Source organism: Bison bison, unplaced genomic scaffold, assembly GCF_000754665.1.
Source record: "Bison bison bison isolate TAMUID 2011002044 unplaced genomic scaffold, Bison_UMD1.0 scf7180017864291, whole genome shotgun sequence".
NCBI classification, from domain to species: domain Eukaryota; kingdom Metazoa; phylum Chordata; class Mammalia; order Artiodactyla; family Bovidae; genus Bison; species Bison bison.
Window position 1 is genome coordinate 11,483,275 of NW_011494863.1, and position 16,361 is coordinate 11,499,635.

The window sequence follows — 16,361 nt, forward strand, 5'->3', positions numbered from 1 at the left end:
CCTGGAGTGCGCCCTTCTCTGCGCCCAAGGACGAATGGGCTGCCGCCTACGGCCCGGGCCCCACGGCTCCCACCGCCAGCCCGGCCCCGCTGGCATTCGGGCCCCCTCCGGACTTTGGCGCGGTGCCCACGCCCCCGGGGCCTGGCCCGGGTCTCCTGGCGCAGCCCCTCGGCGGCCCAGGCACTCCTCCCTCACCCGGAGCGCAAAGGCGGACACCCTACGAGTGGATGCGGCGCAGTGTGGCGGCTGGAGGCGGCGGTGGCAGCGGTAAGGATCCCTCTCTCGCTCTGGGCCTCCGAATGGTTCCCTTGGGCGCCAGCAGGTGCTGCCTGACCTCTGCCGTGGCCCTGCTTGGGTTCCAGAACGCGGCCCCCGTCCACTCTCCCTGGAGGCTGTTCTCTCAGTTTCCCCCTTCCGAATCCCGGCCTGCCAGAGCACTGGAAAGCACAACCTGTCTTTCCCTGTAGGTAGGGAAACTGAGACCCAAGCAATGAAGAAAGACGCCCTGTAGGAACTAAACACAGGTCCCCAGACCTTTATCCCTGGGTAACTTCGGCAGCACTGGTCCAGGTGGCCATCTGTTCCTTGCACCCCTATCCCAGCCTCGGGACATGCAGTATGTGTGCACACACACGAGTCACGTTCCAGGTCTCAGTCCCCGATCCATATAATGAAGAGATTGGTGGGTCATATCTGTTGGGCTAAAAAAGAGCCTTCTTTGGTTAGATTGGTGGTGGTTGAGGGTCCCTACCTTACCATCCCAGGGCTCTCCCTGAACTCTTGACCCTGGGGGAGGGGACAGCAGCAGCAGTTGGGAAGGTGGCTGCTGTTTGGCTCCTGAGCCTGTGAACCTCCTGCCCCCAGGCAGGCCTCTCCGATCCACCCTCTTCAAAGGCTGGGGAGAGGGCAGGACAAAGGCTCGGCTTTAATAAGGGGCGGCCTGACCTCTTTATAGGTCCCCCCTTTGTCATGTAACAGGCTGGGCCTTGGCTCGGTAGTGACTCCTGTCGGCCGGAAAGTGAACATGATACCCCATTGTCCTGACTATGTTTGGCCTGTCCTGACAAAGGCCACCTGGCCTTAGGGGCGGGAAGTTGGCCTGCCCACCCTTTGATGTCCAGCCCCTCCTCCCCTTCCCCCAGCTGGGAGTGAGCCTGGGCCTTCCCCACCTCCCCCCTCCTCTTCACCCCCACGTCCCCCCTACACGGACAGCTCATCCTGGGGCAGATGCTGCGGAGGGGGTGATCAGCAGCTACAGGTCTGGCTGCAACTGTACCACCTCCTTGAGAGTCCCCAGAACACAGAAGCTCCTACCTGCCTCCAGAGGCCTCAGAAGACTGAGGTTTCTGCTGCAGCTGTACCACTTGTCTCTGTGGCTAAATAATAACAGTTAATTCTTACAGAGCACCTACTAACGCAGCAGGCGCTGACCTAAGATCTTTTCATCCTTATAACTTTATCGTGGGGACTATTATCACCCCCATTTTCGAGATGAAGAAACTATGGCATAGAGAGATGACAAAGTAGGGCAAATATAGTTATACTGGTGTAACCAGTACATGGTGAGGCTGGGATGTGACCAAGCCTGTGCTCTAATGCTCTCAACAGAGTCCCTTGAATCAGCCATCTTTTCTAGGTCTCAGTTTTACCACCTGTGACATGAGCGAGAAGGGTCTTATACATTTGTTTGAGTTACAAAAGAACTCCTTTGAAAAATGTGGTGGAAAGCATAAATGTTCTCCCTAGGAAAAAAGAAAAAGTGTTTCCTAACTGGGCAGACAATTTCAGGGGTTCCAAAGGCCCCTAGAAGCTTTATCCATAAACCTCAGTTGAGAATTTTACCTTAGATTATATGAGACAAAGTGTCTGGGGCCACTGACACTTGGGGTCCTGAGGTTCTGTGTCTGTTCTCTGAAGAAGAAAGTCCACTTGTCCTGCTCCTTTATTCCAGTTGCTACTTCCTGCTCATCAGCCGACTATGGAGATGGACGGGGAGGTTCTCCAGGGGCCTGTGGCGGTCAGAGGACTGGCAGGAGCCCTGAGGAGCTTCCAGGCTGTGTGATGTCAGGCAAATCCTGGCTCTCTGGGCACTGGAGCTGCCAAACCCAGTTTGGCTCGGGTCTCGAAAGTCATCTGCAAACTGTTGCCCTGGGCACATTGGAGGCCTAGGAGTAACTCTGCCCAAAGGCAAACATTCTTTCACCCTCACTCCCAGAAAGTAGAAAGGCGGGCCAAGGGAGGTTTGGGGGTTCCCAAGGAAAGTGGCCACCCCTGGAGCCAGGCAAGAACCACTCTGCCTTTTGGAAGCTAGAAGCTGCTGCCTGTCCACTCAGGTGGAGTCTGAATCTGACCAGTGTTCTTGAGGCGGGGGCAGAACTGAATTGAGGTTACAGACCCTCCCTGAGAGAGAGGCCAAGCCCCTCTCCTCTTTGGCCTCAGTTCGTCCCTCTGGGGAATGAAGATGTGGGGTCTCCAGGGGTGTTTCCTGGGTTACGCTGTTGTCTGGGACAGCAGAGGGAAGGTCAGTGCATGCCATCCCCCCCACCCCCCCACCCCAGTGCTGCTGGCCCCCGATCTGATGGTATCCTTCCTGCCCCTTCCTTGCCTTCTGTGCTTCTAGCATTCTAGAATATCTGACTGGACAGTTAGAGACTAGACATACAGATGGGAAACTGAAGGCTGGAGATTGTAAGGGAATGTTCTAGTTTCACACAGGTGGAGGCTGGGCTGGGGTATATGTTGGATGAGTCAGTTAAAAATTTTCTGATGGCTTCCCATTATATTTAGGGCAAAATTTACACTTCTTCCTGAGATCTGGCTATATGTGCTGCTACAGGCAGGTCTTATACATTTGCTGTATTCCCTCTTCCAGGAAAACTCTTTGCAAGCTGTCTTACCTTTCAGGTCTTACTTAGCTTCATGGCCACTTCCTCAGAGAGGTCTTCCATGATGTTCTGAAGTCAGTGCCTCCCCCACATACCCGTTGATAATCTTTGCCTTGTTTCCTTCAGAACGTTAACTTACTTTGTGTTTGTGTGGTGTCTATTCCCACACCAACCCACCAAGGTAAACTCCCATGAAGTCCAGAACCATGTTTATTTGACCCATGACTGTGTTTCCCTGATAGCTCAGGTGGTAAAGAATCTGCCTGCAATGCAGGAGACCCCGGTTCAATTCCTGGGTCAGGAAGATCTGCTGGAGAAGGGATGGGCTTCCCTTGTGGCTCAGCTGGTAAAGAATATGCCTACAATGTGGGTGACCTGGGTTCAATCCCTGGGTTGAGAAGATTCCCTGGAGAAGGGAAAGACTACCACTCCACAGTTCTGGCCTGGTGAATTCCATGGGCTTGCAAAGAGTCAGACACGACTGAGTGACTTTCACTTCACTGCATTCCAGGCACCCAGCTCCGTGTGTGGCATTTAGTAGGTGCTCAATATTTTCTGATGAATGAATGAACAGGGCAAGTGTGTGAGGGACAGTAAGAGAGCTCTGGGAGAAGCGGGGAGAGATAAGATCTCAACCTGGAGATGGGACCCACGACTGTCCAGCTGAGCCGCTCGTGCCAGTGGTGGAAGCCTGGTTGCCCCTTTCTCCCTGTTCCACGGATGGTCAGTACTCTATTCTTACCTGGGGAATTGGCGGAGCTGAGGCTGGGACTAAGATGCCAGTTGTACCTAAGGAGAGGGCAACAAAGCTTGGGAAGGTGCAAGAGAGGCTATTATGTTGTCCATAAACAAAATATTAGCCAGTTCTGAGTGATGACTGTCACTTGACTGAGGCCAGGATGGGAAATGACTGCAAGTGGCTCTGTTCTTTTTTGTCTTCCCCTTTTAACTATAAATATTTTATTTAGGAATCATCCTCTGTCAAAGGTTCAGTCTCTGATGCAGTATCAATAAATAGTTTTTCACAGGTTAATGGCCCATTGGCGTGGCTAAAGTCCCACACAAGTAGGGTAATGCCCACTCAGATGATAAGACTTTTGTAGCAGGGTTTGGATCTTGGTCCAACCTCTTCAGCTATCAGATGGAGAAACTGAGGCCCATGGAGGGGATGAACCCTCCTCCCCCAACTATGTTCCAGGCCTTCTCCCTTGGCCCATTGCCACAGCCACCAACCTGGCCTCTTACCTTCAGCCTCTCCCCAATACCCTGCTGCTGCTGCTGCTCCTGCTGTTTAGTCGCTAAGTTGTATCCAACTCTTTGCAATTCCATGGGCTGTAGCCCACCAGGCTCCCCTGTCCATGGGATTTTCCAGGAAAACATACTGGAATGGATTGCCATTTCCTCCTCCAGGGGATCTTCCTGACCCATGGATCGAATCTGCATTGCCAGTGTCTCCTGCATTGGCAGGCAGATGCTTTACCACTGAGCCACCTGGGAAGCCCCCCTACTGCCCTCAGTTCAGTTCAGTCACTCAGTCATGTCCAAATCTTTGCGACCCCATGAACTGCAGGATGCCAGGCCTCCCTGTCTGTCACCAACTCCCGGAGTCCACCCAAACCCATGTCCATTGAGTCGGTGATGCCATCCAACCATCTCATCCTCTGTCGTCTCCTTCTCCTCCCGCCCTCAATCTTTCCCAGCATCAGGGTCTTTTCAAATGAGTCAGCTCTGACCTTGATGTCCTCTAAACCAGGGGTCTCCAACCCCCTGGTACTGGTGTGTGGCCTGTTAGGAATGGGTGGCACAGCAGGAAGTGAGCGGTGGGTGAGCAAGCAAAGCTTCATCTGCCATTCCCCATTGTTCACATTACCACCTGAACTATCCCCCACCCCCATACTTGGAAAAACTGTCTTCCATAAAACCAGTCCCTGGTGCCAAAAAGGTTGGGGGGCCACTGTTCTAAACCACTACTGGATTTACCTTCTCAAAGCTCATCCCCTGCTCAAGAGCATCCCATGGCTCCCCACTGCCATGGAATTGCCCTTTTGTTTTATACCATTCGATTGCTGTAATGAAAATCCAGCCCCATTTCAGAGTCCTTTTGAGAACCAGCCCCAACCCACTCTTGAAGCCACTTTCCCATTAGTTTGTTGAGATACAGAAATGCTTACCTGGGATGGTCAAGAGTCCAGCTTCAGCGCCTCAAGCCTGAAATTGTGTTTCTGTTAGAAGCTGCATCAGCTGCAGTCAAATTGATGTGGATCATTTCTGTAAGCCTCAGCTTCTTCCACTGTGATATCAAGATTATAGCAGGATTACACCTTGAGGCAATGGTTCCTGTAAAACACAGCCCTGAGCCTGGCATACAGTAGGTACTCAGTGTACTGGTGCCTGTGACCATCTCCACCTGTCATTAGCAGGTACATGAGAGCACACACCTCATACTCCCTGCCTCTCTAGTGTGGGTTTCTTGACCTGAACTGCCCTCCTGTATCTTTACCAGGTCAAATGCTTCTCCAAGGCCACCTCCTCTAGGAAGCCCTCCTTGGTTCCCTCCCCTCCAAGCACGGTATCAGATCCTTTTTGAACATTTATCACTGACTGTCTTGTTGATCTTTGCCATCTGCCATCTGTTATCCCCTCAAGGAACTGTCCTAGTCAGTCTCATCCTTCTCATCATGCCTTGCACATAATAGGAGCTCATGATAAAGCTAATAACTGTGACATCAGCTGAGTCTCTACCACGTGCCAGGCACTGTGTCAAAAACTCTGCATGGGTGATCTCATGTAAGTCTCATAATAGCTGTAAGAGGTGTGAGGATCTATTATTAGCTTCATTTTTACAGATAGAGTTAATGAGGCTCAGAGAAGGTAAAGTGACTTGCCAAAGCTCACATGGCCACGTTTGCTGCTGCCCAGGGTTCAAACCTAGCCTCTGCAGCCCGATGACCATCTATCAGATGAAGCAACACACTCAGAATGGGAGCCCAAGCCCCCCTCCCCATGTGCATTCCAGTCCAGGTGGGGAAAAGGAGGCCAGTCAGTGATGAGCTGTAAGAGACTGAAGTGGGAGGATGGGCACAGCAGGCTGTTTAAAACCGGTTCTCCAGGCAGAAGCTCCATTCGCCACCTCGTCTTTCAGATGTAGCTGGGAAGGGGGGAATGACCCAGTTAGAAGGTGGCAGAAGGCTTTTTTTGGTTGGGTGTTTTCCCCCCACTTTGCAGATATTGCTGCTGAGAGTTTGGGGAGTTGTTCTGAAGGACCAAAACAGCTTTATTAGCAGCAAGCCTCTCTTATTGGTGGGAATTATCTTAATGAGATGCCTCTCAAGTTTCTGTCCCAGAGTTTTTGGGACCTGGAAACAACATATATGTCTGGAGTCAGGTCCATCACCATGTTAAGAGGCTAAGCCCTCCCCTGCCATACTTGCCCCTCAGCCTTATAGGGGTGCCCCCACAAAGACCCCTCAGCATCAACAGAGAGAGGGAACAGGCAACATTGGACGCCAAGACTGACCCTCCAGGCTCCCATGTCTTCCCATTGCTCTCAAAGTCAAATCCAAGCCCCTTACCCTAGGGCTCAAAACCCTGCTAGCCTTTTCAGCCTCCTCTTGTGCCTTTTCTCATTCATTCATGAGGCAGGCGGGTGGTGCTAGTTTCTGAGTATTTCTTCTCTTCTGCTAGGTGCTGGGGATTCCTGCCAGGGCAAGGCACAAGGGGTCCCTTGGGGGTCTGGCCCTCTGTTGCTACTCTCTCTGCTTTAGGGCCTTTGCACATGCTCTTCTGTCTTCCTGGGATATTCTTCCCCATTGGTGACGTAGAGACCTCCTTCTCAACCATCAGATCTTGGCTTAGATGTCATCCTCTCCAGGACACTTTCCTCAAGCTAAATAAAGTAGGCTCTCTACCCCCTGCCACCCGCCCCCACATCTTAATCATAATAACTGTAAGAGGTGTGAGGTTATGCTCTGAGCTCAACGCTTCCTTTCCTTCACACTAATCACAGTTTGTAACTATTTCTTATGCTGGTTTGTTTTTAATCTACCCCCCACTCTTGAAAGTGGGAATGAACCATTTAACAAATAAGTACCAAGCACTTCCCATAGTAATAATAATATGCACTACCATCCATTGAGTACTCACTATTTTTCAAATGCAAGTGTTTTTGACCCCAGAACAACACATTTCTCTATTAGAGTAGTGGCTGTGACTAAGGCTATGCAGACAGTGGAGTTAGACAGAAGGATGTCCTTTGGAGGTTAAGCCAACCAGCTGATGGATGGGATGTGGGGAGCGGGGAAATTGCCACCTAGGCTTTTGGCCTGAGTGGCTGGAGGAGAGGGGCCATTTACTGTGAGGAGAAGGCCAGGAAGCAGTGAGTCTGTGTTAAGTTTAACAAGGATTCATCAAGTACTCACTGTGTGTGTGTCTGGAACAGTTGTAGAACCAAATGAGCAAGATGCATGGTCTCTGCCATCGTGGAGCATGTAGGCAGCCAGGAACCAAGGGAAGGGATTTGCTAAGGCCCCTCGGTGAGCATGAAAAGGGCTGGGGTCCACAGCCCCTCCCTCCCTGCACCTCTGCCCCAGATATGATTCTTTAGGACCCACACCTGCGGACAATTAGGCAGGGACCTCACCTCCAGACCAGAGAAGGATGGCCAGGGTAGGGCAGAGGCCTGGAAACTCCACCAGGAGACGGTTGAGAGGCTGCAGGTTGTTCAGCCCAGAAGACAGAGGGATGCAGTTGCTGCTGGTAACTCTCAGAAGGGCTGTTCTAGGCCAAAGGTGCCCCCTATTTCTGGTGCCCCTTGTGGAAAATCCTAGGAAGAATATAACTGGGTGATGAGCGCAAGGACAGGCTGCTTTGCAGATAGTCCAAGCAGTCGGGTTAGGTATATGCTACGAGGGTGTGGGCATCTGGACTTTGCTGGGAGTTTGGTCTAGCTGTGTTGTCCAATAGAACTTCCTGTAATGACGGCTCTGTATCTATACTGTCCAGTGTGGTAGCCATTAGCTACATGTGTCCACTGAGCACTTGCTATATGGCTAGCATGACTAAAACATTGAATTTTTAATTCTATTTAATTAATTTTAATTTAGGCAGCCAGATGTGGCTAGTAGCTATCATATGGGACAGCACAGGAAAATTCCTCTCCAGAGTTCCTAGCACGGTAATCCATTCCTGATGTGCCACTTATTCTCCACTGAGGATTCTCTGGCCTCTTTTGTCCCTGCAGTCATCATCTTTTTGTCTCTGCATCATCATCTTCTTCCCCCTGCTCCTCCTCGTCCTTTCCCTCTTATCCCCCCTCCTCCCTTCCCCTCTTTCTTTTTCTCCACTGTCACAGATAGCTTTTTTAATATCTTGTTAAATACATGAGCACATCTACTCTCCACAGCTTCCATGTCTGAAGGAGGCATTCCTGTCCTCATTTCACAGATGAGTAATGGGATTCAGAAATGTTCCGTGACTTGCCTGGGTTCCCACTGCTAGCCCATGGCCAGGCCGGGTTAGAACCATCAGGTCTATTTGACTATGAACTTTCTGTCCTCTTTACTGCCTCCCGTAGCCGAGTCAGATTGGGGACCTCATTGAAGAAGATAGGTGAGGGGAAGATGCAGAGGCAGCTGGGGAGGAGGAAGGGCGGTGCTGACTGAGCTTGGTGCCTAGGAAGGGGGGTGACAGTGGGGTGGAGAAGCCGCCTAAACCTGCAGGGCCCCAGAGTGTGGCTGGTCTGGCCATCCTCTCATCTCACTCCCACAGCCATGCTAGCCTCACTCCTGCTCCAGGAATGAGCAGGAGTGAATGAGGACTCGTGCTAGAGCAGCTAGGACTGGCAAACCAGCCAAAACAAGAACTAATCATGGGCCCAATAGAGAGCCTCATGGCCCCGGGGAGGATATCTATCCATCATGGAACTGGGCAACAGAAGTCCACCCACTGGTCATACACATGGGGGAATGGTTCCAAGCAGAACCTCACATGTCCAGCTGGTGGCCCAGCCAGACCTCCCCACCCCCAGGCAATGTTGTTTGCCCTGAGGGCCCCCATCAGGCGGCATTCCTCCTTCTCCCAAGGGATCCCTCCAACATCCGCTTCTACAAATAGCTCAGTTCAGCTTGTTGTCTCCATAGCTCTTTGCCCTTTGCAAACTGCTTTCATATCCATTCTGCTCCCCAGGGGGAAGGGAAGCCCAAAGAAGTTCAACCACTTGTTAAATCCATTAGCTAAGGATGCAAACCTGGGCCCATGGGCTCAGAGCTACAGAGAAGTTCAGAATCTACAGGGCCCTGGGAGCTGACACCCAACCTTCTGCTGCATAGGAGAAACGGGCCCAGAGGGGAGAAGGGACTTACTTATGGCCACACAGGTGGCACAGCACCGGGACATACTTAATTCAGCTGGTGATTCAGAATCCCCTCTGGTAAGCTTGTTAAAGATGGCAGAGAGACCAGGACACAACAGGCCTGAGAGCTTGTGAATACGTATTTTTAACAAGCATCCATGCCTGCCTGTGTGCATTTCTCTGTGTCTGTGTATGTCTGTTGGGTGTGGGGGATTTTGATGTATGGCCAGTGGGATTGGACCACACAGAGAGGGGTCATGGATTTGTGTTCCAAGCTCTGAGGGCCAGAGCTGGCAGTGTCATCCCTCAGGGCCACAGTCCCAGCAGGAAGAGGTCAAAGGAAGTGCTGACCCAGAGGCCACTTGATTTTCTGGGAGCCACCAACCCCGCCCTGGGGGCAGAGGCTGAACTCTGTCCTTGCCTGGCCCAGGCTGGATGAGGAGGCCCCACTGCAGACCGCCAGGCTCCTGCCCGCACCCTCCAGCTGGGCAGACTTTGTTTCTAGACTCTCAGGGAAATCAGTCTTAGAATTCTTTCAGCAATAATAACAAATATAATCAGAGCATCAACAAACATTGGGAACTTCATGTTTCCAAGTTGGAAGGGACCTTATAAATAAATGGTCTCATCCAACATACAATCCATTGCTTAGATCCATTTCCCAGCATCCCTGCCATGTGGTTATCCCACCATGGAAATCATTAGGATCTACCTTTCCCTGCATGTGTTCGGTATATGCTAGGCATCATTCATCCGTCCATCTCAAGTGATCCCCTAAATACTCAGGGTGGGAGTTAATTATGGGAGACCTTACACTGGGTGATAGGTTCTAGTGCTGTTTCTAAAACCAGACAGACCTGGGCCAGGTCCCACCCTCAGATGTGCAGACCTTGCTGGGCCTCAGTGTTCTCATCTGTAAACTGGGGCTAACACCTGCACAGCTTCATAGGTTGTTGAGAGATGTATACAAAGTTCTTGACACATGGACATATTGGCTGTTATTAGAATAATTATTGCCATTTTGTAGATACAGAACATGAGACTCAGAACCCAGCCAGTGAGAAGCTGGACAGCAAGCCCTAGAGGTCTACCTGCTCAAACAACCACATGTCACGGTCACCTGGAGAGCTATTCAAGTATCAAATCCCCAAGCCCAATTTTAGTGCCCCTGAGTCTGAACTTCTGGGCCAGAATCTGTGCTTTTAAAAGGTTCCTCAGGCATTTGAGGCTGCTGGTCAGGAGTCAGGACATTTAGCCTGGAACTTCCCAGGGCCTCTGCTGTGCACGCTTTAGGGGTGGGGAGCTTGCTAACCTCTATGGCAGCCTGATGCATATGGATGGACCGTTCGTAGCATCCTACAACCAGAGAAGAGAGAAAGACTCTCATTTGGAGAGTTATCCAAGCCTCTTCTCCTCTCATGCTTCACCCCTAAGAGCTGGTGGGGGGACTCCCACCCTCTCTCCCACCTACGTGCCCTGGCATCTGGCCCAGAGGGTTATTCATTAGGTGACTGGGAGTGGCCTGGCCCCCATCAGACACCTGTTACAGGAGTCCGGACTTCCCTCTTAGGCCCAGTGTCCCAAAGGCCTGTAAATCATTCATCCTGGGCGCTCTCCCTGCCCCACCGCTGTCACGCACCTCCCTGCTCCCTCCCTTCTGGGCCCCCAGGGTGGCACTGGTGATAACAGGAGGGGAAAGGAGGGTTGCTCACAGCAGTGGGGACTTCTGGCCCAGAGTTGGGACTGGAGCCCAGGGCGCCTGATTGTCATTAAAAATACAAATTCACATCTTCAGAGGGTAAAAATGCAAATACCCCAAAGACTCCCTCTTCCCTGTGGCTCCCCAGGCTTCAGTCCCTTCTCCAGGCAGCCCCGATACTGGCTTCCTGTGTATTCTTACAGAAAGAACTCCGTGGGTGCACAAACATGTTCGAGTGCGTGTGTGTGTGTGTGTGTGTGTGTGTATTCCATTTTTATACGAAAATAGTAACATACTTTTCACACCATTTTGCCATTTAAAAAACGTAATGTTTTTAGAAATTGCTCCACGTTGGCACATATAGAGCTTTATAATTTCTTCTTAATGACTGCCTAATGATCCTCTCCATGGATGTACCCTCTCTTATTAACTAGTCCTGACTCATAGACATGTACATGGTTCTTAACTTTTGTACTATCTGAAACAGTACCTCTCTGGGCAGTTTTCTGTGGGATCACTCCCTGGAAGAGGGATTCGGGAGTCAAAGGGCATGTGCATGTTAAATGAGGCTGAGATCACCAAGTTGGGCTCCAAGGAGGACATTCCCATTATCACCCTCTGGCCAGCAGATGGGACTTTCTGGTTCCTGGACCACACAGTATGATTTCAAACATTTGGTTCTTTGGCAGAGCCATTTTCTCAGCAATAAATTTTGTGCTTTGAGCAACTTCCCCAGATAGAAGTTGGTCTGTGTGTTCCTGAGCCCACCAGCCCCTCTCTTGGATCCAGGAGGCTGTAACAGGTCCTGGGTCTTCACTGGCAGCCTTGCTAGAGGTGCAGCTACACAGAGAGAAGTAACTATGCAGCCAGAACCCCATCTCTTGTCTAGTTCCTGATGCCCCCAGAGTTGGGGGAAAGAGCCCAGGCTGGAGGTCAGGAAACCTGAGCCCAGATTGATACCACTACCAGGCAGGATGACCCTCAGCAAGTGCCCTTCTCTGAGCTTTGATTTCCCCCATATATGAAATGGGTGTAATGGATCCCCACTTGCTCATCAGGGAGGATAGGAGTAAGGGTTGGATGCCTGAGGAAAAGGGTGTCTTTATAGTCTCTCAGGCTGAGGTCTGGGTGGGCAGGAAGCCTCCTCCCCCCAACTCCCAAAAGTCAATCTTTTTGGCATTTTCAACCTGAGGGCCATCCAGGCCCAGCCAGGACTTTGGGGATCTGCCCTCACCATGGTCTGGACCCTCTCTTCCAGAAATACAAGTGGACGATGGGCCTGCCGTTTGAGCTTCTATTGCCAATGCTTAGAGGGCCATATAGCAGGCTCTGTGGACCCCAAATCTGGTGGGGTGAGGAGTTACGCACCACAACAGGAGCTGCAGGCCTGGTAACTGCCTGGGGCTTCAGTAACCCTGAATGTACAGGGAGTTTGAACTAAAAGAACTCACAAGGCCTCTCTTATTTGGACCTCTGGCTGCTGTATAACCATTCTGAACGTCAGTATCTTCATCTATAGCGTGGGAGGAGACTGAATTTCCGTGACCCTTTCTGGCTTTGGCCCAGTGAACCCAGCGGGGCTGTGGGTTCAGAGATCTGCTGGGTTCCAGTGGTGGTGGCATTAGGCAGAATTGTTTTTGAGCTGGCATTGAATTTTCTAGGTCAAGAAGGGGCCCCATCTGGAGCCAAGGCCTCGGCAGCCACTCCCTGGTCCCTTTCCTGGGTTAGGCCTGGCTGAGGGCCGAGGCTGTCTCGTGCTGTGTCGGGCAATGGGCTGAGGTCAGTGATTGTGGAAGAGTCCAGTGTGGTTCTGCTGCTCTGGCAGGAAACTCAAGGGAAAGAGCCCAGGAACATCTGCTGTCTCCTGTTCTCCACAAACCACTTGGCTCTTGGGGAGCCCAGCACTGTCCTGCCAAGCTGTGTGGGCTGGGTGGGGAAGGCGGAGGCTGGAACAGTGTTGGGGGGTGGTTAGCACAGGGGTGCTGAGGGACAGTTAGGCCCAGAGCTGGGACCACGGAGATGAAGGTCAGGTTGTTGGGGGGGCATCTGGGTGAAGTGGGAGAGGTCGATGGTTATGCAGACTGGCCATGCCCTGGTGGGATGCAGGGGCGAATCTGGAAATGCTTACATGTGCCTCCTGGTCATAGCCACGTGCTCAGTTTCTTACAAAAGGACACTGGTATTGAGTCAGGCCCTCACAGCAGCCCAGGCCAAGCATGACTCTTTAATAGTCTCTCCAGACAGACCTCTGATCCCAGCCTGAAAGAGATCCCTGACATTAACCCATGCAGTTCCTGGTCCAAGGCTGAGTCTTATGTGGAAGCCAAGCTACCACCTTCTTTCTCCTGAGTTATGGCAGGTGTCCCCACACTTCCCCTTTCTCACCAGTCTGTTCTCTATGCAGCAGCCAGAGGCATCTTAAGAGGCATCTTAAAACCTATATCAAATCTCATGTCTCCTCTGCTCAAAACCCTGTAATGGCTCCTGTCCCAGACAGAGCAAAACCCAGAGTCCTTTCCATGGCCTGTGGGCCTCGCATGACCTGCCCACCCCCCTGCTCACTGCATCCTGGGCGCACCAGCCTTCTCAGTGTTCTTCCCTCTTCAGACAGCAGGCACGTCCCCTACTCAGGGCCTCTGCACCTACTGTTCCCTCTGCTTGGGCACCTCTTCCCCAGACAGCTGCATTGCTCTTTCCCTCACTTCCTTTAGATCTTTGCTCAAGCTCCCCTTCAAGGTAAGGCCTTCATGGACCACTCTGTTCAAAATCATAGCCTCTCTCCTCCCTAAGTTCCCAGTCCTTCTTTTTTCTCTGAAATACTTTTCATCAATTAACATATCAAATAATTTTCATATTTTTTTATTTTTACTCATCTCCCTCCACTAGAACCTAAGCTTCAGGAGGGCAGGGACTTTTAATTCTGCTCCCTGCTGTACCCGGGACTTGGCCCACAGCAGGAACTCGGTAAATATCTGTGGGCTGGCCTGAGCACTCCTGCTGTGTGTCTGGGCTCAGGCTGGAGCGCGAATGGCTCCAAGCAGACCAGCCCCCTGGGTGCAGCCCCAGCTCAGGGCTTCGTGTCTAGAACCAGGGTCTTTTGAGGAACCTGACAAGTCCTGGGGAACAACCAGCAGTCCCAATACTTTCTGTCTGATTGTTTGGCCAGCAACCAACAGGCATTCAACAGGAAGTGAGGAGCATATACCCCAGGGCAGTTCCTGAAAGCTTCCTGCTTCCAGCCTCTGGCTGTGGCGGCCCTTCCTGCTCTCTCCACCACAGGAGAGAAGAGCAGCTGATGTCTCTATCTCAACCTACCCCTGCTGCCAGGTGTTCCTCCAAGGATCCCCGAATTAGAACCACCTGGGGAGCTTGTGAAAAATGCAGACTCCACCCAAGGCTTTCGAGTTGACATGCTCAGTGACGCTCTGGAAGCTGTGCTTTTCCCAAGTTCCCCATGTGTCTGTTGTGCAGCCACACCTGGGAACTGGTGCATAAAAGCTGGTGGGCCTGGCAGTCAGAGTAGGGCTCTGGGTCAGCAGACCTGGCGGAAACCCCAACTCCACCTGCAGCTTGCTGGGTACCCCCGGGCAAGTTGTATCCTGTCTCTGAGCCTTGTGCTCAGTCGCTCAGTCGTGTCCAACTCTGCGATCCCATGGACTGTAGCCTGTCAGGCTCCTCTGTCCATGGGATTCTCCAGGCAAGACTACTGGAGTGGGTTACCATGCTCTCCTCCAGGGGATCTTTCTGACCCAGGGATTGAACCCACATTCCCTGCATCTCCTGCATTACAGGCAGATACTTTGCCTGCTGAACCATTGAGGAAGCCTCTCTCTCAGTGTTAGGGGCCCCAGATGGGCATAAGAACAGTGCTTGACTCCCAGGTTGGAAGTCTCCAAGCCTGATTGTTACTCTCTCAGTGTTCTTCTTCGGGGGTCCTGGATTGCTCCTCCTCCTGGGAGCCCTGCCTTGGCCTTCTGCAGGCTCCTCTCCCCACTCATCTCTCCTCTTGGCACTTCTGCTTCTCAGGTAAGACTCGGACCAAGGACAAATACCGGGTGGTCTATACCGACCACCAGCGCCTGGAGCTGGAGAAGGAGTTCCACTACAGCCGTTACATCACCATCCGGCGGAAATCAGAGCTGGCCGCCAACCTGGGGCTCACTGAACGGCAGGTGTGTAGGGCCCCTACTTCAGCCACAGCAGTACTGCGAGTCTGACCTCCAGGCTACCAGGCAGATTATGGAGCTCAGTCAAGGGAGAACAGAGAGGTTTTCTCCTGGCCATGGTCATACAACACAACAGAAACAGAGCTGCTGCCATGAATCCCCTGGCCAATAAAACCCAATATCCCTGGGCACCAATACGGGGATAGGGGGTCTGATTAATTCTAGGCTACAGCAGGCTTTGATCAGTGCTGTTTAAATCCAGAGGAGGGAGCAGTCACAGGGAGGACAGGGAGGGCTTCCTGGAGGAAGCGTGTTAGAGTATGGCTTTGGAAGATGGAGAGGAAGAGGGTTACAGAAAAAGTTGTCTTAAGAGTAAAGGAGCGGGGGTGGAGGGGTGGGTGTGGGGGTGGGAGGGAGGCTCAAAAGGGAGGGGATATATGTATACTTATGACTGACTCATGTTGTTGCACAGCAGAAACCAACACAACATTGTAAACCAATATCTTCTAATTAAAAATAAATAAAAATTAAAAAAGTAAAAGGATGGAGGAACAGCTGCAACTCCTATATTTTGCTGGGCAGAATAAAAAAAATATTACAGGTACTTCAAAAAAAAATAAAAGGCAGGGTAACAGGTTCCAGAAAGGGAGAACATGTTCACGGTACATGAACAGTTGGGGTAGCTGGAGCCGGAGGGAAGCCCCAAATGCCACATCAAGAAACAAGAGCTCCACTGCCCTCTCTCTTCCTCTTGCTCTGTCATTCAGTCTCCACACCTTCTGCCCCATCTCTGTTCTCTGACCCCACAGGTGAAGATCTGGTTCCAAAACCGGCGGGCCAAGGAGCGCAAAGTGAATAAGAAGAAGCAGCAGCAGCAGCCTCCACAGCCACCCCCACCAGCCCATGACATCACCTCCACCCCAGCAGGGCCACCCCTGGCGGGCCTGTGCCCCAGCTCTGCTAGCCTCCTGGGTGCCTCCTCCCCAGTGCCTGTCAAGGAGGAATATCTGCCATAGCCCCCTGACCAGCCTTGTGGGCTGGGGGCCTTGAGGACTCAGGTGCTGGAAATGTGGCTCCTGTGGGGGCCCAGGAGTCTGAGTCCCAAGCCATACCACTGACCTTCTGAGTAACCCTGGACAAATCACCCACCTATTCCCTGCATCCCCTGGGCCCAACCGTGCAGTGAACCTGTTGAATAGGACCTTTTCCCACTTTGGTGTTCTAGGCCTCAGGGGGATAAGGGTGCCTGGGGTGGGAAGTCT

The 16,361-nt window shown here is 52.0% G+C and overlaps 1 protein-coding gene across 1 annotated transcript in view; it reads left to right on the top strand.

Annotated features, from left to right (window-relative positions):
• Positions 1 to 16,115, top strand: part of CDX1 (caudal type homeobox 1) — a 17,195-nt gene extending 1,080 nt beyond the window's left edge. The window contains exons 2-4 of the mRNA XM_010850649.1: positions 8 to 267; positions 14,960 to 15,105; positions 15,909 to 16,115. Coding sequence (XP_010848951.1) covers positions 8 to 267; positions 14,960 to 15,105; positions 15,909 to 16,115 — 613 coding nt within the window. The remainder of the gene's footprint in view (positions 1 to 7; positions 268 to 14,959; positions 15,106 to 15,908) is intronic.
• The last annotated feature ends 246 nt before the right edge of the window (positions 16,116 to 16,361 follow it).